We start from the raw sequence: 26,475 nt of genomic DNA, 5'->3' as shown, positions 1-26,475 counted from the left end.
CATTAGAAGAAAATCATTTGATTTTTTTTCTAAATAATTACACCTTTTAGAGCGTTTTAAGTTGTGTAATCGCGATGCTGCAAATAGGAACAATCTGCCAAAAATAGGATCAAAAACGCTAATCCTTAATCTGAATTAAACCTTTATACCGCGTATGCCAAAACATTTATCGATATTTTAGCAACCAAAATAATGCCACTTTCGACGAAAATTATGAACATTTATAATTTTAATCTCATTTTTTGATGCTCAGTTGTACTAGCCTGCTTAAAGCTGGTACAGTTGCCCAAGTTGAACCGATTTTGAAAACAGTTTTATCTTACACGGATTATATCTATGTAATGGAACATATCGCAGAGCAGGATGTTTCGAATGGATTGTGGAATATTTGCAATCAGCTGTAGAAGCAGTAACATAAGTAGCTTTTCCCTTAAATTTTTGTATTAAACCCGTTTGAAACCCGAACTCAAACAAATGACATTTCACAACTTTCCAGTTTAGCGGGTTGGTTCAAACACTTTCAGGAAAATTATGGTTCTAATGTTTCACAATAGATTTGAAGACAATAGTTTTGCTGGCAAAACTAACATTCGATTTTGTGTCCAGTAACATTTGAGCCGTGCCTCATTTTTTAGTAACTGTGGGTAAACTAAATAAAACTTGAATAAACTAATCTCAAGTAGGACGGCCTTTCATATTCCATGGAAACAACATCCATCATGGTTGGAACACATCCATCCCGCCATGGAACAACATCCATCCCGCCACACCCGTTACATGTTGATCCATGTAACGTTGATCCATGTAACGTTGTTGTCCATGTTGATTCCATGGAACAACATCCATCCCGCCACACCCGTAACGGTTCGAACGATCCTCTGCTACGAGCTTTGTCGGCTTTCAACAAGTGCTATCACCTGTTCGACTATAATGTCTCCTTGTCTCGTTTTCGTGTCCGTCTTCGTGAAGTCTCTTTCCTTGCCACCTAATCCTGACTGTCATCCTCGCTTTCCCTTGAAGTGTTAATGAACACTGTTGAACCATCATTGGCGGACAATATGAACTAAATAAATAAATAAATAAATAAATAAATAAATAAATAGTACAAAAAGACATATTCTAATCGAGAAAAATCTTAACCTAAACAAAACACAACAAAAAACAATGCATTTATAACATTAAACAACGCATTTTGTACATTTTAATTAAACATAAAACAAACATTCCAAACCATTTCAAAATATATAACGCAATCGATACAAACATGCTTTATTTCAAACAGGATGCATCCAAAGCGGTAGCTTTCGTTATGGTGGAAGTAGCTGGAAAGACATCAACAGTGGATGTTTCGGGAAACCTTGAAAATTCAGATATAACTATCACAGTCCGCGATAAAGCATTAAGAAGATTTCGCAATGGCGCTGAAGTTTTTGCTTTTTGCAAAACCTTAACAACGGAACCAACAACAACTACTATTACAACACAGACAACCACACAATCCGCAACAACCACCATACCGACAACAATATCCACAACACCTACATCCTCAACATCAGCATCAGAACCTACAGAACCTACAACAGAACCAACAACAGTTTCGACATCCAGCGAAGCAACCACCACTACGTCCTCTAGCACAGGACCTACAGAACCTACAACAGTCTCGACATCCAGCGAAGCAACCACCACTAGCACAGGACCTACAGATCCTACAACAGTCTCGACATCCAGCGAAGCAACCACCACTAGCACAGGACCTACAGAACCTACAACAGTCTCGACATCCAGCGAAGCAACCACCACTACGTCCTCTAGCACAGGACCAACAGATCCTACAACAGTCTCGACATCCAGCGAAGCAACCACCACTAGCACAGGACCTACAGATCCTACAACAGTCTCGACATCCAGCGAAGCAACCACCACTACGTCCTCTAGCACAGGACCAACAGATTCTACAACAGTCTCGACATCCAGCGAAGCAACAACCACTAGCACAGGACCTACAGATTCTACAACAGTCTCGACATCCAGCGAAGCAACCACCACTACGTCCTCTAGCACAGGACCTACAGAACCTACAACAGTCTCGACATCCAGCGAAGCAACAACCACTAGCACAGGACCTACAGATCCTACAACAGTCTCGACATCCAGCGAAGCAACCACCACTACGTCCTCTAGCACAGGACCTACAGAACCTACAACAGTCTCGACATCCAGCGAAGCAACCACCACTAGCACAGGACCTACAGAACCTACAACAGTCTCGACATCCAGCGAAGCAACCACCACTACGTCCTCAAGCACAGGACCTACAGAACCTACAACAGTCTCGACATCCAGCGAAGCAACCACCACTAGCACAGGACCTACAGAACCTACAACAGTCTCGACATCCAGCGAAGCAACCACCACTAGCACAGGACCTACAGATCCTACAACAGTCTCGACATCCAGCGAAGCAACCACCACTACGTCCTCTAGCACAGGACCAACAGATTCTACAACAGTCTCGACATCCAGCGAAGCAACAACCACTAGCACAGGACCTACAGATTCTACAACAGTCTCGACATCCAGCGAAGCAACCACCACTACGTCCTCTAGCACAGGACCTACAGAACCTACAACAGTCTCGACATCCAGCGAAGCAACAACCACTAGCACAGGACCTACAGATCCTACAACAGTCTCGACATCCAGCGAAGCAACCACCACTACGTCCTCTAGCACAGGACCTACAGAACCTACAACAGTCTCGACATCCAGCGAAGCAACCACCTCTAGCACAGGACCTACAGAACCTACAACAGTCTCGACATCCAGCGAAGCAACCACCACTACGTCCTCAAGCACAGGACCTACAGAACCTACAACAGTCTCGACATCCAGCGAAGCAACCACCACTAGCACAGGACCTACAGATCCTACAACAGTCTCGACATCCAGCGAAGCAACCACCACTAGCACAGGACCTACAGATCCTACAACAGTCTCGACATCCAGCGAAGCAACCACCACTACGTCCTCTAGCACAGGACCAACAGATTCTACAACAGTCTCGACATCCAGTGAAGCAACAACCACTAGCACAGGACCTACAGATTCTACAACAGTCTCGACATCCAGCGAAGCAACCACCACTACGTCCTCAAGCACAGGACCTACAGATCCTACAACAGTCTCGACATCCAGCGAAGCGACCACCACTAGCACAGGACCTACAGATCCTACAACAGTCTCGACATCCAGCAAAGCAACCACCACTAGCACAGGACCTACAGAACCTACAACAGTCTCGACATCCAGCGAAGCAACCACCACTAGCACAGGACCTACAGATCCTACAACAGTTTCGACATCCAGCGAAGCAACCACCACTAGCACAGGACCTACAGATCCTACAACAGTCTCGACATCCAGCGAAGCAACCACCACTACGTCCTCAAGCACAGGACCTACAGAACCTACAACAGTCTCGACATCCAGCGAAGCAACCACCACTAGCGCAGGACCTACAGATCCTACAACAGTCTCGACATCCAGCGAAGCAACCACCACTACGTCCTCTAGCACAGGACCAACAGATTCTACAACAGTCTCGACATCCAGCGAAGCAACAACCACTAGCACAGGACCTACAGATCCTACAACAGTCTCGACATCCAGCGAAGCAACCACCACTAGCACAGGACCTACAGAACCTACAACAGTCTCGACATCCAGCGAAGCAACCACCACTAGCACAGGACCTACAGATCCTACAACAGTCTCGACATCCAGCGAAGCAACCACCACTAGCACAGGACCTACAGAACCTACAACAGTCTCGACATCCAGCGAAGCAACCACCACTACGTCCTCAAGCACAGGACCTACAGAACCTACAACAGTCTCGACATCCAGCGAAGCAACCACCACTAGCACAGGACCTACAGATCCTACAACAGTCTCGACATCCAGCGAAGCAACCACCACTACGTCCTCTAGCACAGGACCAACAGATTCTACAACAGTCTCGACATCCAGCGAAGCAACAACCACTAGCACAGGACCTACAGATTCTACAACAGTCTCGACATCCAGCGAAGCAACCACCACTACGTCCTCTAGCACAGGACCTACAGAACCTACAACAGTCTCGACATCCAGCGAAGCAACCACCACTACGTCCTCAAGCACAGGACCTACAGAACCTACAACAGTCTCGACATCCAGCGAAGCAACCACCACTAGCACAGGACCTACAGATCCTACAACAGTCTCGACATCGAGCGAAGCAACAACCACTACGTCCTCTAGCACAGGACCTACAGATCCTACAACAGTCTCGACATCCAGCGAAGCAAGCACCACTAGCACAGGACCTACAGAACCTACAACAGTCTCGACATCCAGCGAAGCAACCACCACTAGCACAGGACCTACAGATCCTACAACAGTCTCGACATCCAGCGAAGCAACCACCACTACGTCCTCTAGCACAGGACCTACAGATCCTACAACAGTCTCGACATCCAGCGAAGCAACAACCACTAGCACAGGACCTACAGAACCTACAACAGTCTCGACATCCAGCGAAGCAACCACCACTACGTCCTCTAGCACAGGACCAACAGATTCTACAACAGTCTCGACATCCAGCGAAGCAACAACCACTAGCACAGGACCTACAGAACCTACAACAGTCTCGACATCCAGCGAAGCAACCACCACTAGCACAGGACCTACAGAACCTACAACAGTCTCGACATCCAGCGAAGCAACCACCACTAGCACAGGACCTACAGAACCTACAACAGTCTCGACATCCAGCGAAGCAACCACCACTAGCACAGGACCTACAGATCCTACAACAGTTTCGACATCCAGCGAAGCAACCACCACTAGCACAGGACCTACAGAACCTACAACAGTCTCGACATCCAGCGAAGCAACCACCACTACGTCCTCAAGCACAGGACCTACAGAACCTACAACAGTCTCGACATCCAGCGAAGCAACCACCACTAGCACAGGACCTACAGATCCTACAACAGTCTCGACATCGAGCGAAGCAACAACCACTACGTCCTCTAGCACAGGACCTACAGATCCTACAACAGTCTCGACATCCAGCGAAGCAACCACCACTAGCACAGGACCTACAGATCCTACAACAGTCTCGACATCCAGCGAAGCAACCACCACTACGTCCTCTAGCACAGGACCTACAGATTCTACAACAGTCTCGACATCCAGCGAAGCAACCACCTCTAGCACAGGACCTACAGAACCTACAACAGTCTCGACATCCAGCGAAGCAACAACCACTAGCACAGGACCTACAGAACCTACAACAGTCTCGACATCCAGCGAAGCAACCACCACTACGTCCTCAAGCACAAGACCTACAGAACCTACAACAGTCTCGACATCCAGCGAAGCAACCACCACTAGCACAGGACCTACAGAACCTACAACAGTCTCGACATCCAGCGAAGCAACCACCACTAGCACAGGACCTACAGATCCTACAACAGTCTCGACATCCAGCGAAGCAACCACCACTACGTCCTCTAGCACAGGACCAACAGATTCTACAACAGTCTCGACATCCAGCGAAGCAACAACCACTAGCACAGGACCTACAGATTCTACAACAGTCTCGACATCCAGCGAAGCAACCACCACTACGTCCTCTAGCACAGGACCTACAGATCCTACAACAGTCTCGACATCCAGCGAAGCGACCACCACTAGCACAGGACCTACAGATCCTACAACAGTCTCGACATCCAGCGAAGCAACAACCACTAGCACAGGACCTACAGATTCTACAACAGTCTCGACATCCAGCGAAGCAACCACCACTACGTCCTCTAGCACAGGACCTACAGAACCTACAACAGTCTCGACATCCAGCGAAGCAACAACCACTAGCACAGGACCTACAGATCCTACAACAGTCTCGACATCCAGCGAAGCAACCACCACTACGTCCTCAAGCACAGGACCTACAGAACCTACAACAGTCTCGACATCCAGCGAAGCAACCACCACTACGTCCTCTAGCACAGGACCTACAGATTCTACAACAGTCTCGACACCCAGCGAAGCAACCACCACTAGCACAGGACCTACAGATCCTACAACAGTCTCGACATCCAGCCAAGTAACCACCACTAGCACAGGACCTACAGAACCTACAACAGTCTCGACATCCAGCGAAGCAACCACCACTACGTCCTCAAGCACAGGACCTACAGAACCTACAACAGTCTCGACATCCAGCGAAGCAACCACCTCTAGCACAGGACCTACAGAACCTACAACAGTCTCGACATCCAGCGAAGCAACAACCACTACGTCCTCAAGCACAGGACCTACAGAACCTACAACAGTCTCGACATCCAGCGAAGCAACCACCACTACGTCCTCTAGCACAGGACCTACAGAACCTACAACAGTCTCGACATCCAGCGAAGCAACCACCACTAGCACAGGACCTACAGATTCTACAACAGTCTCGACATCCAGCGAAGCAACAACCACTACGTCCTCTAGCACAGGACCTACAGATCCTACAACAGTCTCGACATCCAGCGAAGCAACCACCACTAGCACAGGACCTACAGATCCTACAACAGTCTCGACATCCAGCGAAGCAACCACCACTACGTCCTCTAGCACAGGACCTACAGATTCTACAACAGTCTCGACATCCAGCGAAGCGACCACCACTAGCACAGGACCTACAGAACCTACAACAGTCTCGACATCCAGCGAAGCAACAACCACTACGTCCTCTAGCACAGGACCTACAGATTCTACAACAGTCTCGACATCCAGCGAAGCAACCACCACTAGCACAGGACCTACAGAACCTACAACAGTCTCGACATCCAGCGAAGCAACCACCACTACGTCCTCTAGCACAGTTCCAACAGATTCTACAACAGTCTCGACATCCAGCGAAGCAACCACCACTAGCACAGGACCTACAGAACCTACAACAGTCTCGACATCCAGCGAAGCAACCACCACTACGTCCTCAAGCACAGGACCTACAGAACCTACAACAGTCTCGACATCCAGCGAAGCAACCACCACTAGCACAGGACCTACAGAACCTACAACAGTCTCGACATCCAGCGAAGCAACCACCACTAGCACAGGACCTACAGATCCTACAACAGTCTCGACATCCAGCGAAGCAACCACCACTACGTCCTCTAGCACAGGACCTACAGATTCTACAACAGTCTCGACATCCAGCGAAGCAACAACCACTAGCACAGGACCTACAGAACCTACAACAGTCTCGACATCAAGCGAAGCAACCACCACTAGCACAGGACCTACAGATCCTACAACAGTCTCGACATCCAGCGAAGCAACCACCACTAGCACAGGACCTACAGAACCTACAACAGTCTCGACATCCAGCGAAGCAACAACCACTAGCACAGGACCTACAGATCCTACAACAGTCTCGACATCCAGCGAAGCAACCACCACTACGTCCTCTAGCACAGGACCTACAGAACCTACAACAGTCTCGACATCCAGCGAAGCAACCACCACTAGCACAGGATCTACAGAACCTACAACAGTCTCGACATCCAGCGAAGCAACCACCACTAGCACAGGACCTACAGATCCTACAACAGTCTCGACATCCAGCGAAGCAACCACCACTACGTCCTCTAGCACAGGACCTACAGAACCTACAACAGTCTCGACATCCAGCGAAGCAACAACCACTAGCACAGGACCTACAGAACCTACAACAGTCTCGACATCCAGCGAAGCAACAACCACTAGCACAGGACCTACAGATTCTACAACAGTCTCGACATCCAGCGAAGCAACCACCACTACGTCCTCTAGCATAGGACCTACAGAACCTACAACAGTCTCGACATCCAGCGAAGCAACCACCACTAGCACAGGACCTACAGATCCTACAACAGTCTCGACATCCAGCGAAGCAACCACCACTACGTCCTCTAGCACAGGACCTACAGAACCTACAACAGTCTCGACATCCAGCGAAGCAACCACCACTAGCACAGGACCTACAGAACCTACAACAGTCTCGACATCAAGCGAAGCAACCACCACTAGCACAGGACCTACAGATCCTACAACAGTCTCGACATCCAGCGAAGCAACCACCACTAGCACAGGACCTACAGAACCTACAACAGTCTCGACATCCAGCGAAGCAACAACCACTACGTCCTCTAGCACAGGACCTACAGATTCTACAACAGTCTCGACATCCAGCGAAGCAACCACCACTAGCACAGGACCTACAGAACCTACAACAGTCTCGACATCCAGCGAAGCAACCACCACTACGTCCTCTAGCACAGTTCCAACAGATTCTACAACAGTCTCGACATCCAGCGAAGCAACCACCACTAGCACAGGACCTACAGAACCTGCAACAGTCTCGACATCCAGCGAAGCAACCACCACTACGTCCTCAAGCACAGGACCTACAGAACCTACAACAGTCTCGACATCCAGCGAAGCAACCACCACTAGCACAGGACCTACAGAACCTACAACAGTCTCGACATCCAGCGAAGCAACCACCACTAGCACAGGACCTACAGATCCTACAACAGTCTCGACATCCAGCGAAGCAACCACCACTACGTCCTCTAGCACAGGACCTACAGATTCTACAACAGTCTCGACATCCAGCGAAGCAACAACCACTAGCACAGGACCTACAGAACCTACAACAGTCTCGACATCAAGCGAAGCAACCACCACTAGCACAGGACCTACAGATCCTACAACAGTCTCGACATCCAGCGAAGCAACCACCACTAGCACAGGACCTACAGAACCTACAACAGTCTCGACATCCAGCGAAGCAACAACCACTAGCACAGGACCTACAGATCCTACAACAGTCTCGACATCCAGCGAAGCAACCACCACTACGTCCTCTAGCACAGGACCTACAGAACCTACAACAGTCTCGACATCCAGCGAAGCAACAACCACTAGCACAGGATCTACAGAACCTACAACAGTCTCGACATCCAGCGAAGCAACAACCACTAGCACAGGACCTACAGATTCTACAACAGTCTCGACATCCAGCGAAGCAACCACCACTACGTCCTCTAGCATAGGACCTACAGAACCTACAACAGTCTCGACATCCAGCGAAGCAACCACCACTAGCACAGGACCTACAGATCCTACAACAGTCTCGACATCCAGCGAAGCAACCACCACTACGTCCTCTAGCACAGGACCTACAGAACCTACAACAGTCTCGACATCCAGCGAAGCAACCACCACTAGCACAGGACCTACAGAACCTACAACAGTCTCGACATCCAGCGAAGCAACAACCACTAGCACAGGACCTACAGATCCTACAACAGTCTCGACATCCAGCGAAGCAACCACCACTAGCACAGGACCTACAGAACCTACAACAGTCTCGACATCCAGCGAAGCAACAACCACTAGCACAGGACCTACAGATCCTACAACAGTCTCGACATCCAGCGAAGCAACCACCACTACGTCCTCTAGCACAGGACCTACAGAACCTACAACAGTCTCGACATCCAGCGAAGCAACCACCACTAGCACAGGACCTACAGATCCTACAACAGTCTCGACATCCAGCGAAGCAACCACCACTAGCACAGGACCTACAGATTCTACAACAGTCTCGATATCCAGCGAAGCAACCACCACTAGCACAGGACCTACAGAACCTACAACAGTCTCGACATCCAGCGAAGCAACCACCACTACGTCCTCTAGCACAGGACCTACAGATCCTACAACAGTCCCGACATCCAGCGAAGCAACCACCACTAGCACAGGACCTACAGAACCTACAACAGTCTCGACATCCAGTAAAGCAACCACCACTACGTCCTCTAGCACAGGACCAACAGATCCTACAACAGTCTCGACATCCAGCGAAGCAACCACCACTACGTCCTCTAGCACAGGACCTACAGATTCTACAACAGTCTCGACATCCAGCGAAGCAACCACCACTACGTCCTCTAGCACAGGACCTACAGATCCTACAACAGTCTCGACATCCAGCGAAGCAACCACCACTAGCACAGGACCTACAGAACCTACAACAGTCTCGACATCCAGCGAAGCAACCACCACTACGTCCTCTAGCACAGGACCTACAGATTCTACAACAGTCTCGACATCCAGCGAAGCAACCACCACTACGTCCTCTAGCACAGGACCTACAGATCCTACAACAGTCTCGACATCCAGCGAAGCAACCACCACTAGCACAGGACCTACAGAACCTACAACAGTCTCGACATCCAGCGAAGCAACAACCACTAGCACAGGACCAACAGATCCTACAACAGTCTCGACATCCAGCGAAGCAACAACCACTAGCACAGGACCTACAGAACCTACAACAGTCTCGACATCCAGCGAAGCAACCACCACTACGTCCTCTAGCACAGGACCTACAGAACCTACAACAGACTCGACATCCAGCGAAGCAACAACCACTAGCACAGGACCTACAGAACCTACAACAGTCTCGACATCCAGCGAAGCAACCACCACTAGCACAGGACCTACAGATCCTACAACAGTCTCGACATCCAGCGAAGCAACCACCACTACGTCCTCTAGCACAGGACCTACAGATCCTACAACAGTCTCGACATCCAGCGAAGCAACCACCACTAGCACAGGACCTACAGAACCTACAACAGTCTCGACATCCAGCGAAGCAACCACCACTACGTCCTCTAGCACAGGACCAACAGATCCTACAACAGTCTCGACATCCAGCGAAGCAACCACCACTAGCACAGGACCTACAGATCCTACAACAGTCTCGACATCCAGCGAAGCAACCACCACTAGCACAGGACCTACAGATCCTACAACAGTCTCGACATCCAGCGAAGCAACCACCACTAGCACAGGACCTACAGATCCTACAACAGTCTCGACATCCAGCGAAGCAACCACCACTACGTCCTCTAGCACAGGACCTACAGATTCTACAACAGTCTCGACATCCAGCGAAGCAACCACCACTAGCACAGGACCTACAGAACCTACAACAGTCTCGACATCCAGCGAAGCAACCACCACTAGCACAGGACCTACAGAACCTACAACAGTCTCGACATCCAGCGAAGCAACCACCACTAGCACAGGACCTACAGAACCTACAACAGTCTCGACATCCAGCGAAGCAACCACCACTACGTCCTCTAGCACAGGACCTACAGATCCTACAACAGTCTCGACATCCAGCGAAGCAACCACCACTAGCACAGGACCTACAGAACCTACAACAGTCTCGACATCCAGCGAAGCAACCACCACTAGCACAGGACCTACAGATCCTACAACAGTCTCGACATCCAGCGAAGCAACCACCACTAGCACAGGACCTACAGATCCTACAACAGTCTCGACATCCAGCGAAGCAACCACCACTAGCACAGGACCTACAGATCCTACAACAGTCTCGACATCCAGCGAAGCAACCACCACTAGCACAGGACCTACAGATCCTACAACAGTCTCGACATCCAGCGAAGCAACCACCACTACGTCCTCTAGCACAGGACCTACAGATTCTACAACAGTCTCGACACCCAGCGAAGCAACCACCACTAGCACAGGACCTACAGAACCTACAACAGTCTCGACATCCAGCGAAGCAACCACCACTAGCACAGGACCTACAGATCCTACAACAGTCTCGACATCCAGCGAAGCAACCACCACTAGCACAGGACCTACAGATTCTACAACAGTCTCGACATCCAGCGAAGCAACCACCACTAGCACAGGACCTACAGATCCTACAACAGTCTCGACATCCAGCGAAGCAACCACCACTACGTCCTCTAGCACAGGACCTACAGATTCTACAACAGTCTCGACACCCAGCGAAGCAACCACCACTAGCACAGGGCCTACAGATCCTACAACAGTCTCGACATCCAGCGAAGCAACCACCACTAGCACAGGACCTACAGATCCTACAACAGTCTCGACATCCAGCGAAGCAACCACCACTACGTCCTCCAGCACAGGACCTACAGATTCTACAACAGTCTCGACACCCAGCGAAGCAACCACCACTAGCACAGGGCCTACAGATCCTACAACAGTCTCGACATCCAGCGAAGCAACCACCACTAGCACAGGACCTACAGATTCTACAACAGTCTCGACATCCAGCGAAGCAACCACCACTAGCACAGGACCTACAGATCCTACAACAGTCTCGACATCCAGCGAAGCAACCACCACTACGTCCTCTAGCACAGGACCTACAGAACCTACAACAGTCTCGACATCCAGCGAAGCAACCACCACTACGTCCTCTAGCACAGGACCAACAGATCCTACAACAGTCTCGACATCCAGCGAAGCAACCACCACTAGCACAGGACCTACAGAACCTACAACAGTCTCGACATCCAGCGAAGCAACCACTACTAGCACAGGACCTACAGATCCTACAACAGTCTCGACATCCAGCGAAGCAACCACCACTACGTCCTCTAGCACAGGACCTACAGATCCTACAACAGTCTCGACATCCAGCGAAGCAACCACCACTAGCACAGGACCTACAGAACCTACAACAGTCTCGACATCCAGCGAAGCAACCACCACTAGCACAGGACCTACAGAACCTACAACAGTCTCGACATCCAGCGAAGCAACCACCACTACGTCCTCTAGCACAGGACCAACAGAACCTACAACAGTCTCGACATCCAGCGAAGCAACCACCATTATGTCGTCGTCCTCTTCGTCTACAAGTACGACTGCTGCACCCACAACTATCACGCCTATAGTGTCTGTGAGTGTTTCTTCGACAGTTGGTTCGTCAGTTACGCCCTCGACAACGTTGACGTCCACATTATCAAGCAGCAGCACCCCGACCACTGTTCGTCCCACCTCCCCTGGCTTGACAGTATCGGTTCGAACCACCACTGTGCGTACGACAAATAGTCCTACCACTGTCATGAATGCACAATCGGTAGAGAATAGTGAGCCTTTGCTTTCCACTAATGTAAACGTCTCAAGCGTACTCAATGCCACAAACACCAATAATTCTTCGACCAATGCATTCTTATTCCAAAAACCAAACCCGTCGTTGGCGCCACAATTTTTGCTGTTTACAAACAGAACTCAAAACACAAATGTCGTTGCCGATGCCGTAAACCCACGGCCGCAAATAGCGTTCCCATTCCTTTTCGTCCGACCAAAGTCGAAAAACTTTAACCAATTTCAGCTCTATGTTAAACCACCTCAAAAAAACGGCAATCGAAAACAAATGCAACACTGGTATCCTGGTTTAAACTGGCAATAAGTGTCAGCAACGGCAGTACTGACGCTACCGATTTGCGTGTAGTGTTGTAACTCGGAATAACTTGAAAGTAGCACAAAAGTTCTCTTCTACCGATGGGATGTTGTGAAATACATTTTATGTTACCTGTAGCCATCTTCGCACAATTTCATCCACCAACAATCCTCGCTGCATCGGTACATTTTATCCCTTTCTGCCTTTTCCTTTATATATGGAACACGCCCTACCTTTTCATTCTTGTTGTTGTATTTTATAGATTTTATACTTAATAACTCAAATTGAACAAGCAATACGGCCAGGCCGTTCTTTATGAATAAAAAAAACTCAAATTGAACTGAAAAATACCGATTAAAATCAATGATTTAGTAAAGCTTTAAATGCGTTTTATCATTTACGACTTAGTTGTTCAATTTGTCTCAACTATTTTTTCTAATAAAAATAAAAATAAAGATAATATAATATAATAAATAAAATAATTTCTAACAAATAAAAATAGAGAAGGATTTAATTTTTTGCAAACGAACTTTGTAGAAAATTAGCTTTGTAAGGAGATCGTTAAGCCAGTGCCGGCGTACGCAATTATTTATATATTTTTGGATTACAACAAAAAATATAGTAATGTTAATTATGTTATTGCGCTTTGTTTTGATAAAATTTGTAAGTCGAAATTGGTGTCTGTTTTAAATTACAACTCAAACAATTTGCCCGCAGAAATAAAACTGCATTAAGTAAGGTCAGTGCCAAGCACATGAGCATCCCAGAAATTTCAAATATCAGACGTTTTACTTTTTCACTGGAGTCTTCACACGGCAGGACCTGGATTCAAATTCAATCTGGGCCGTTCCCCTATAGTAACGACTGACTATCCAACTACGTGATATCATTAAGTATAGTAAGTGAGAAATGGTAGGCATGATCTTATGGGATCGTTAGGCCAAGAAGAAGCAGATTTCTCTATAATTAGTACTCAAGTTTTGCTATAAACAGTACACAACAGTTAGACAACAACAGCAAAATGAAGATCAAAAACATGCAATTCCGTGCAAAAAAAAAAGTTCGCTTTAAGTTCCCCATTTACCGCACAGGATGATAAATAAAATTAACATTATCATAGTGTGAAAATTTAATCACTTGTGGAGAATGCTAACACTTGTCTTACTTTAAACAAAAGCTTCATCTTTCGCCCCTTATATGATTGTCAGCAGGACAACGCACGTTTTCTACACGACAGTGGTGTGAAAAACGCGAGCAGCACGTGCCTGCATGAGCAGCATCCAGAGAGCACGTTAAAAGAGCGGACATAAATACGCTGTGCCCATGCTAGGGTAAAGATCAGCTATCTCGCACTAGAATTTGTAACATTGACAGGAATCGAGAAGATTTAGTTTTAAATCTGGTAAAAAAATTAGACAGGCAAAACTAAAACCTCTAATGAGCAACAGAAATGGGTTTTTGCGATCGATTTTAGCAACAACTCTGGTAAAAGGTATTTTAAAATTTTCAGAAGCCAATAACACGTGCCTATATGGACATGATTGATTTAAAAATAAATTTATCCTTTTTATTACCATTGCATAACCCCCAAAAATAGCTCGTACTGTAAAACTTGCACCAAAAAGGGGGAAAATAAAAAAAACCAACAGTGCTGCGGTTGCGTTACTGATACAATTCTCAGGCAAAAGGTGAAAGGAACGAAAGAACAATTATTTCTTGACTTTCTTCGACAAACTGACCAGCGATACTTTCAACCGGTTGTGGCTGTTTTTATGGCATATTTCAATTTGTGCCATCGAATTCTAGACGGCAGACGATTCCTTAACCTTAGGAAGATGTAGGACGCGGGAATGCTTTATAAGGCCGGTGAAATGTATGGCAAAATGTCAGTTTAACATTACAGTCCGATGAGTGCAGTAAAGACGAAAAAACGATGAGCCATTTGCTTACAGTGATTTTGATCACACTATTAGGTGCGCGTTCCGTACGGTCAGAAGTGTTTATGTTCGGTGAATATAATACGGACCAAGTGTTGTGCTACTACAATAGGATATTAGCGGGATCAATCAGTCCGGATTGGGTGGAATTAAAGAAGGTATGCATATGTGCCGCCTCACAGTAGGAAAGTACGCGTAGATAAGAGCGATCGATGAGAAAAATTTGAATGACGATGATTTCCGTCCCAGTGCTACACGTGTTGCAGAATGAATTATTTGAACTTATCCGTATTCTTGTTGACAAATGGATTGAAAGCTGTGTACACGATTCAGTAAAGTGCCTCATGGAACTGCGCTACATCGAACCGGAACGAACGTGAACGTTTGATTTTCAAGTACGAAAAAGGACTTCTGGGCAGGTTATTACCGGTTTTTTGCGCTATCGAGCAGCATAAAAGTGAATGTCGGTGCATCTTTTTCAACAGCCCACTGCATCCATTCAGGGGTTGCACAAGGAAGTGTGCTGGGTCAACTTCTGTTTGTGCTATTCTTAAACGATATTGCGAAATCACTGCCAGGTGCATTTCAATTGCGCCGCGCAAACGATTTAAAGATTTGTGCGCAACGTTACCCTTTTGCCGAATCTTTGGTGTGGTAGAAATTGTATGGAAATATCAGGAAGGGAAATGAACCTTACATTTTTTTTCATGAAGGATGGCCGTTTTGCTTAACCTGATGATTTTTATTTTAAAATAACCGACATAGCGGTGTGGAACCTGACAGTTTTAAAAGTTCTGCTTATTTTAAGTTTTGTGTTTCGTTTGGCAAGAGAATTTAAGGACCCCTTTGGTTTGAAATTTTAAACGTCCCATGATATAGTTGGCTATTGCAGTTTTATCTCCTTAACAACAATAAAGAAACCAGTGGCTTAGTTGGAATTCCGAAAACGTTAAACTAGAACAATTACTGGACTTTTATTGAAGCACGATTTTCTTAATCTAGAGCTAGACAATCATAATTCTTTTTGTTTTTGCTCATCGCTTAATACAACCTTTCTATTAACCACTGACGAAAAAAAAAACTGAAAGAAAACCAGTGACCAAATGGCTGAAGTGGTTAAAAGAGTGCAGAGTGTTTCGAATTTCTTTGCAAACAGTATGAAATGGGGCGGTCTGTTGGTCGAGTCGATAACGGCGACCGGGGTTTAAATCTCGCCCAGGCCGCCTCCCAGTACGCAGGGGGCTGACTACTTTGTTACGGTTAATATCAAGACACAGAAAGCCAAAACTGGCAGGCCGAGACGAGTAGAAGAATAATTTGAAACGGATAAATAGTTTAACTTTAAATTGATTAATATGTAATTCATCGAAATATTGAATAATTCCTTCAACAAGGAAAAAACACTGTACTAAATAGTTTGTTTAAAATACAGTAAAAATAACATATTTCTAAAATTATTTTGGATTTCTTCATGTTATTACAAGACGACAGAGCACCAAAATCGAAGATAGAAGTTTGAAACATTATGTTGGGTGAGATATTCAATTATTTTTTTTCCACGACACGCCATACGGATAAGTTCTTTTTCCTTTTTTAATACATTGTTTTTCTGCAGATTACACAAAATCCGTCACTTGTGGTATTGTTAAACTGCGGGAAACTTGAGGGATTTTTTTAAATAAAAATGTTACGTAGAAACTTTGAAAAATAGTTGTTGTTTGGTAGGCCTTCGATATGTCGACTCAAGGACCTGGATAGCATAAGTTTTTTTTTAATGTCAAAGTAAACACAAAGCAGCGCATTGAAAAATATAAGGGAAGGGAAGGGCGGAGATATTCCGAATTTCGTTTTTACTAATTTTCTAACCCGAGGCCTTGGAAAAACAGGGAAAGACTTGGAATTTTTTTGCTAACCTTCAGACTTAAATTAGAGGCCAAATTAATGGGAAAATGAGATACACATAGTGACATACAGTGACGGACAATAGAATATCACTTAATGTTTTAAAATCGTAAAATTGAGGCTACGGTGTCGATTTTAAACGGAACAACTTAGTTATTTTTTGTAAAATACAGTTACAAATGTTGGGAAAACGTTTCTATCATTTGATCAAGTGATAGGCCACTTCGTAACCGATTGTCACTTAGTTTTTTTCTTTTTGTGGTTAAAACACAGTTTTATAAAGTGATGAAAAAAAACGATACTTTTACAGCCCTTCGTTAAGAGAATCGTCGTGCTTAAAGTGCAGCAATTTTCCGATTTTAAGGTGTCCGGATTTCCGTTTGAGTCACTGAAATATTAGTGATCATGCAATTTTTATTTACAAAAACACTTTTCTATCGCCGATCATGGTTGAGTCATGCTTCATATCCTTCTTACCAGACTAGATGTTTAATCGTTGGAGTAGGATCGTTACGATACAGAATTATAATGGCACAGTTTTTATTCCTTCATAAGGCTATTACTGGGACCATTGTAGCCCTGTCTTGTCTTGATTCCTAGCTCATAGTATCTCTTTGAGGGGTATGCAACTATTAAAACCACTTTAGGCTTTAGAAACAGAACGTATAGTACTAGCGGTCCAGATACGCAAATGATGAATGTTAAAACGTACACAGAATTGACCTACCAGCAAGGCATATCTGTTTAAATTACCCTTTAATAACCATGCATTTACCGCGTAAATTAAGGGTTAGTTAAGGAATCATAAGGCGCGACCCGTTGGTAGAACCGACTACGGCGCCGATCTTCATACGGCAGAACCGGGGTTCAAATTCCATCCGGACCGTTCCCGTTCGTAGTGAGAACTACGCTGTCAGGGCAGTAGATTTCTTCTTCTTCTTCATTGGCACTACAACCTCGAGAGGTCTCGGCCCGCCAATTTCTGGCTTTCTGTGACTTAATTTTACCCGTAGTAAAGTAGTCAGCCTTAAGTACGGGGAGGCGGTCTCTGGATGGGATTTTTGAACCCCGGCCCTGCCGTGTGAAGATCGGCGCCGCTGTCGCCTCGGCCACCGGACCGCCCCAGTAGACTACTTGAGATAAAAACAAGCGCTAATATTAATTACAATATTAAAATAATTCTAAAGGAATACTTGAAACCCTTAAATTACTATCTGCAAATGCTTGCGCATGTTTTTGGATATTTTTTTCGGCTGAACACATTTTTCAATCGCTAGAACATGTGTTCATATCATTCACTAAACAGTAATCAAAAATAATTTATGTATCCAAAAATAGGTTTTGACAAAAGAAACGTGCCGAAACCCTTAATCTACCGTTAATTTACACGAAAACTACCACTTGACAATTGCTCTGTCGCACCTTACCTATACCTATCAATTGTACACCCAAAACTGTGTGACAGTGTAAATTAGCAAAACGCTCCTATCTAGGCATCAAGTTGCGGGTAAAAGGAAGTCAAAGCAAGTCAGTAGCGACTTGCCAAAACCTCTCGAGGTTGTAAAGCAAAGGAAGTAGGAGTATAAAAACAATTTGATATCTACAGGAAATAAGCAATGTTTGCCCGTTGGCACAGGCAAAAAAATAGGCTGGAAAAGCTGACATTTGTAGAAGAATCACTACCTACACCCACGTGAATTGCATCTCACTTTCACTATGATGTACATAAAAAATCAATAAACCTGTTTGTCCACATCCATTGACAGTACCTGTGAGATATAAAATTTTTGAACACAAAATTGGGACCTGGGGTTGGCTGGGACAAACTTTCATCATGATAGCATGGGAATATTGCAAATCAAACAAAACAATACATAATAGCTTTGCATAATTTATTCTAACATAACATGATACCACATTATAAATATCGTACCTATTTATTTATTTATTTATTTTCGATTATGACGGCTTGACGTAAATATCGTACCTGTTGAACAAAAAATTAATATTATTATATAATAATAATATAATTAATATTAATATTCCTGTTGAACAAAATATTCTGGCGCAATAAACTGCGTTCAAGAGATTTGATTGATCAAAACAGTAAACAAAATATAACTTGATTACAAGTGGTGAATTTGAAAATATGAATTGCGAATAAAAATAAACACAAAAAAATAAACTCAAAAGCATTAACGATCACACCATGTTTTGTTTCTGACAGGATGCATACAAAGTAGTAGCTTTCGTGATGGTGGAAGTAGCAGGAGATACTTCAACGGTGGATTTATCCGGAAACCTTGAACAATCAGATATAACTATCAAGGTCCGCGATAAAATAGTACGAAGATTTCGGAATGGAGCTGAAGTGCATGCTTTTTGCAAAACCATAAAATCGCAAACAACAACACAAACAACAACAACTAAAACTACGACAAACACAAACCAACAAACCCCAACCTCCTCCACAAAAACAACAACAATTAAACAAACGACTTCAAACACGGCATCCCCAACAACAACATCTCTTAGACCAACTTCTTCTACAGCAACATCAGTAATAACAAAAACCTCCGAACAAACAAACTCGGCAACGACATATACAACACCTACATCTCCTACACACACATCGCCTTCGCCAACTTCTCCTACACCAACAACGACCATGCCAACATCACCCTCACCAACATCGACCGAACAAACCTACCCAGAAACAACATACCAGACACCAACATCACAAACAAAAACATCCCAAACACCAACATCGCCCACAACCACGACAAAAGAACAAACATACCCATACCCAACATACGAGACAACAACATCTCACTCAACAAAAACAACCCCTACACAAACATCGCACACACCAACATCGCCTACACCAACATCGCCCACACCAACATCACCCACACGAACGTCGCCCACACCAACATCGCCCACACCAACATCGCCCACACCAACATCGCCCACACCAACATCGCCCACACCAACATCGCCCACACCAACATCACCCACACCAACATCACCCACACCAACATCGCCCACACCAACATCGCCCACACCAACATCGCCCACACCAACATCGCCCACACCAACATCGCCCACACCAACATCGCCCACACCAACATCGCCCACACCAACATCGCCCACACCAACATCTCCTGCGCCAACATCGCCCACTCCAACATCGCCCACACCAACATCGCCCACACCAACATCGCCCACACCAACATCGCCCACACCAACATCGCCCACACCAACATCACCCACACCAACATCGCCCACACCAACATCGCCCACACCAACATCTCCTACGCCAACATCGCCCACACCAACATCTCCCACACCAACATCGCCCACACCAACATCGCCCACACCAACATCGCCCACACCAACATCGCCCACACCAACATCGCCCACACCAACATCGCCCACACCAACATCGCCCACACCAACATCGCCCACACCAACATCGTCCACACCAACATCGCCCACACCAACATCGCCCACACCAACATCGCCCACACCAACATCGCCCACACCAACATCTCCTACGCCAACATCGCCCACACCAACATCGCCCACACCAACATCGCCCACTCCAACATCACCCACACCAACATCGCCCACACCAACATCGCCCACACCAACATCGCCCACACCAACATCGCCCACACCAACATCTCCTACGCCAACATCGCCCACACCAACATCGCCCACTCCAACATCGCCCACTCCAACATCGCCCACACCAACATCGCCCACACCAACATCGCCCACACCAACATCTCCTACGCCAACATCGCCCACACCAACATCGCCCACACCAACATCTCCTACGCCAACATCGCCCACACCAACATCGCCCACACCAACATCGCCCACACCAACATCGCCCACACCAACATCGCCCACACCAACATCGCCCACACCAACATCGCCCACACCAACATCTCCTACGCCAACATCGCCCACACCAACATCGCCCACACCAACATCGCCCACTCCAACATCACCCACACCAACATCGCCCACACCAACATCGCCCACACCAACATCGCCCACACCAACATCGCCCACACCAACATCGCCCACACCAACATCGCCCACACCAACATCTCCTACGCCAACATCGCCCACACCAACATCGCCCACACCAACATCGCCCACACCAACATCGCCCACACCAACATCTCCTACGCCAACATCGCCCACACCAACATCGCCCACTCCAACATCGCCCACTCCAACATCGCCCACACCAACATCTCCTACGCCAACATCGCCCACACCAACATCGCCCACACCAACATCTCCTACGCCAACATCGCCCACACCAACATCGCCCACACCAACATCGCCCACACCAACATCGCCCACACCAACACCGCCCACACCAACATCTCCTACGCCAACATCGCCCACACCAACATCGCCCACACCAACATCGCCCACACCAACATCGCCCACACCAACATCTCCTACGCCAACATCGCCCACACCAACATCGCCCACTCCAACATCGCCCACTCCAACATCGCCCACACCAACATCTCCTACGCCAACATCGCCCACACCAACATCGCCCACACCAACATCTCCTACGCCAACATCGCCCACACCAACATCGCCCACACCAACATCGCCCACACCAACATCGCCACCAACATCCAGCCAACATCGCCTACGCCAACATCGCCCACCAACATCGCCACACCAACATCTCCTACGCCAACATCGCCCACACCAACATCGCCCACAACCAACATCGCCCACACCAACATCGCCCACACCAACATCGCCCACACCAACATCGCCCACAACCAACATCGCCCACACCAACATCTCCTACGCCAACATCGCCCACACCAACATCGCCCACACCAACATCTCCTACGCCAACATCGCCCACACCAACATCGCCCACACCAACATCGCCCACACCAAACATCGCCCACACCAACATCGCCCACACCAACAATCGCCCACACCCAACATCGCCCACACCAACATCGCCCACACCAACATCTCCTACGCCAACATCGCCCACACCAACATCGCCCACTCCAACATCGCCCACTCCAACATCGCCCACACCAACATCTCCTACGCCAACATCGCCCACACCAACATCGCCCACACCAACATCTCCTACGCCAAACATCGCCCACACAACATCGCCCACACCAACATTCGCCCACACCAAACATCGCCCACACCAACATCGCCCACACCAACATCGCCCACACCAACATCGCCCACACACCAACCACATCCTCCTACGCCAACATCGCCCACACCAACATCGCCCACACCAACATCTCCTACGCCAACATCGCCCACTCCAACATCACCCACACCAACATCGCCCACACCAACATCGCCCACACCAACATCTCCTACGCCAACATCGCCCACACCAACATCGCCCACACCAAACATCGCCCACACCAACATCGCCCACACCAACATCGCCCACACCAAACATCGCCCACACCAACATCGCCCACACCAACATCGCCCACACCAACATCGCCCACACCAAACATCGCCCACACCAACATCGCCCACACCAACATCGCCCACACCAACATCGCCCACACCAACATCTCCTACGCCAACATCGCCCACACCAACATCGCCCACACCAACATCTCCTACGCCAACATCGCCCACACCAACATCGCCCACACCAACATCCTACGCCAACATCGCCCACCACCAACATCGCCCACACCAAAATCGCCCACACCAACATCGCCCACACCAACATCGCCCACACCAACATCGCCCACACCAACATCGCCCACACCAACATCGCCCACACCAACATCGCCCACACCAACATCGCCCACTCCAACATCACCCACACCAACATCACCCACACCAACATCGCCCACACCAACATCTCCTACGCCAACAAGGCCCACACCAACATCGCCCACACCAACATCTCCTACGCCAACATCGCCACACCACATCGCCCACACCAACATCGCCCACACCAACATCGCCCACACCAACATCGCCCACAACCAACATCGCCCACACCAACATCGCCCACACCAACATCGCCCACACCAACATCGCCCACACCAACATCGCCCACACCAACATCGCCCACACCAACATCGCCCACACCAACATCGCCCACACCAACATCGCCCACACCAACATCGCCCACACCAACATCGCCCACACCAACATCGCCCACACCAACATCGCCCACACCAACATCGCCCACACCAACATCGCCCACACCAACATCGCCCACACCAACATCGCCCACACCAACATCGCCCACACCAACATCGCCCACACCAACATCGCCCACACCAACATCGCCCACACCAACATCGCCCACCCAACATCGCCCCCACACCAACATCGCCCCACACCAAACATCGCCCCACTCCAACATCCACCCACACCAACATCGCCCCACACCAACATCGCCCACACCAACATCGCCACGACCAACATCGCCCACACCAACATCGCCCACACCAACATCGCCCACACCAACATCGCCCACACCAACATCGCCCACACCAACATCGCCACACCAACATCGCCCCACACAACATCGCCCACACCAACATCGCCCACACCAACAATCGCCCACACCAACATCGCCCCACACCAAACATTCGCCCCACCCAACATCGCCCACACCACATCGCCCACACCAACATCGCCCACACCAACATCGCCACCCAACATCTCCCACCCACATCGCCCACCCAACATCGCCACACAACATCGCCCACCAACATCACCCACACCAACATCGCCCACACCAACATCGCCCACACCAACATCGCCCACACCAACATCGCCCACACCAACATCGCCCACACCACATCGCCCACACCAACATCGCCACACCAACATCGCCCACACCAACATCGCCCACACCAACATCGCCCACTCCAACATCGCCCACTCCAACATCGCCCACACCAACATTCGCCCACACCCAACATCGCCCACACCAACATCGCCCACACCAACATCGCCCACACCCAACATCGCCCACACCAACATCGCCCACACCACATCGCCCACACCCAAACATCCGCCCACACCACCATCGCCCACACCAACATCGCCCACACCATACATCGCCCACACCAACATCGCCCACACCCAACATCGCCCACTCCAACAATCGCCCCACTCCAACATTCGCCCCACATCCAACCATCGCCCACACCAACGTCGCCCACACCAACATCGCCCACACCCAACATCTCCTACGCCAACAATCGCCCACACCAACATCGCCCCACACCAACATCGCCCACACCAACATCGCCCACACCAACATCGCCCACACAACATCGCCCACACCAACATCTCCTACGCCAACATCGCCCACACCAACATCGCCCACACCAACATCGCCCACTCCAACATCACCCACACCAACATCGCCCACACCAACATCGCCCACCACCAACATCGCCCACACCAACATCGCCCACACCAACATCTCCTACGCCAACATCGCCCACACCAACATCGCCCACACCAACATCGCCCACACCAACATCGCCCACACCAACATCGCCCACACCAACGTCGCCCCACCAACATCGCCCACACCAACATCTCCATACGCCAACATCGCCACACCAACATCGCCCACACCAACATCGCCCACACCAACATCGCCCACACCAACATCGCCCACACCAACATCGCCCACTCCAACATCGCCCACTCCAACATCGCCCACACCAACATCGCCCACACCAACATCTCCTACGCCAACAAGGCCCACACCAACATCGCCCACACCAACATCGCCCACACCAACATCGCCCACACCAACATCTTCCTACGCCAACATCGCCCACACCAACATCGCCCACACCAACATCGCCCACTCCAACATCACCCACACAACATCGCCCACACCAACATCGCCCACACCACATCGCCCACACCAACATCGCCCACACCAACATCTCCTACGCCAAACATCGCCCACACCAACATCGCCCACACCAACATCTCCTACGCCAACATCGCCCACCACAACATCGCCCACACCAACATCGCCCACACCAACATCGCCCACACCAACATCGCCCACACCAACATCGCCCACACCAACATCGCCCACACCAACATCTCCTACGCCAACATCGCCCACACCAACATCGCCCACACCAACATCTCCTACGCCAACATCGCCCACACCAACATCGCCCACACCAACATCGCCCACACCAACATCGCCCACACCAACATCGCCCACACCAACATCGCCCACACCAACATCGCCCACTCCAACATCGCCCACACCAACATCGCCCACACCAACATCTCCTACGCCAACATCGCCCACACCAAACATCGCCCACACCAACATCTCCTACGCCAACATCGCCCACACAACATCGCCCACACCAACATTCCTACGCCAACATCGCCCACCACAACATCGCCCACACCAACATCGCCCACACCAACATCGCCCACACCCAACATCGCCCACACCAACATCGCCCACACCAACATCTCCTACGCCAAAATCGCCCACACCAACATCGCCACACCAACATCGCCCACACCAACATCGCCCACACCAACATCTCCTACGCCAACATCGCCCACACCAACATCGCCCACACCAAATCTCCTTACGCCAACATCGCCCACACCAACATCGCCCACACCAACATCGCCCACACCAACATCGCCCACACCAACATCGCCCACACCAACATCGCCCACACCAACATCGCCCACACCAACATCTCTACGCCAACCATCGCCCACACAACATCGCCCACACCAACATCGCCACACCAACATCGCCCACACCAACATCGCCCACCACCAACATCGCCCACACCAACATCGCCCACACCAACATCGCCACACCAACATCGCCCACACCAACATCGCCCACACCAACATCTTCCTACGCCAACATCGCCCACACCAACATTCGGCCCACAGCACAACATCGCCCACACCAACATCTCCTACGCAACATCGCCCACACCAACATGCCCCACAACATCGCCCACTCCAACATCACCCACACCAACATCGCCCACACCAACATCGCCCACACCAACATCGCCCACACCAACATCGCCCCCACCCACATCTCCTACGCCAACATCGCCCACACCAACATCGCCCACACCAACATCTCCTACGCCAACATCGTCCCACCACAACATCGCCCACACCAACATCGCCCACACCAACATCGCCCACACCAACATCGCCCACACCAACATCGCCCACACC

General features: G+C 48.9%; 2 protein-coding genes across 2 annotated transcripts; both read left to right on the top strand.

Annotated features, from left to right (window-relative positions):
• Positions 1–5,674: 5,674 nt before the first annotated feature.
• LOC118510020 (mucin-13-like) lies at positions 5,675–6,463 on the top strand (the record flags this gene model as incomplete). The annotated part of the gene is made up of 2 exons (XM_036051406.1): positions 5,675–5,740; positions 6,413–6,463. Coding segments are annotated over 2 exons (117 nt in total), but the record flags the coding sequence as incomplete, so codon positions are not given.
• A 2,565-nt stretch (positions 6,464–9,028) lies between these two features.
• On the top strand, positions 9,029–12,217 carry LOC118510019 (cell wall protein DAN4-like; the record flags this gene model as incomplete). Its single annotated transcript, XM_036051405.1, has 4 exons — positions 9,029–9,088; positions 9,464–9,544; positions 10,676–10,753; positions 12,164–12,217. Coding segments are annotated over 4 exons (273 nt in total), but the record flags the coding sequence as incomplete, so codon positions are not given.
• Between the last annotated feature and the right edge of the window lie 14,258 nt (positions 12,218–26,475).

Source organism: Anopheles stephensi, chromosome 3 (assembly GCF_013141755.1).
Source record: "Anopheles stephensi strain Indian chromosome 3, UCI_ANSTEP_V1.0, whole genome shotgun sequence".
Classification (NCBI taxonomy): Eukaryota; Metazoa; Arthropoda; class Insecta; order Diptera; family Culicidae; genus Anopheles; species Anopheles stephensi.
Note: the sequence above shows the minus strand (reverse complement) of the source record. Positions and strands in the feature narration are given on the sequence as shown.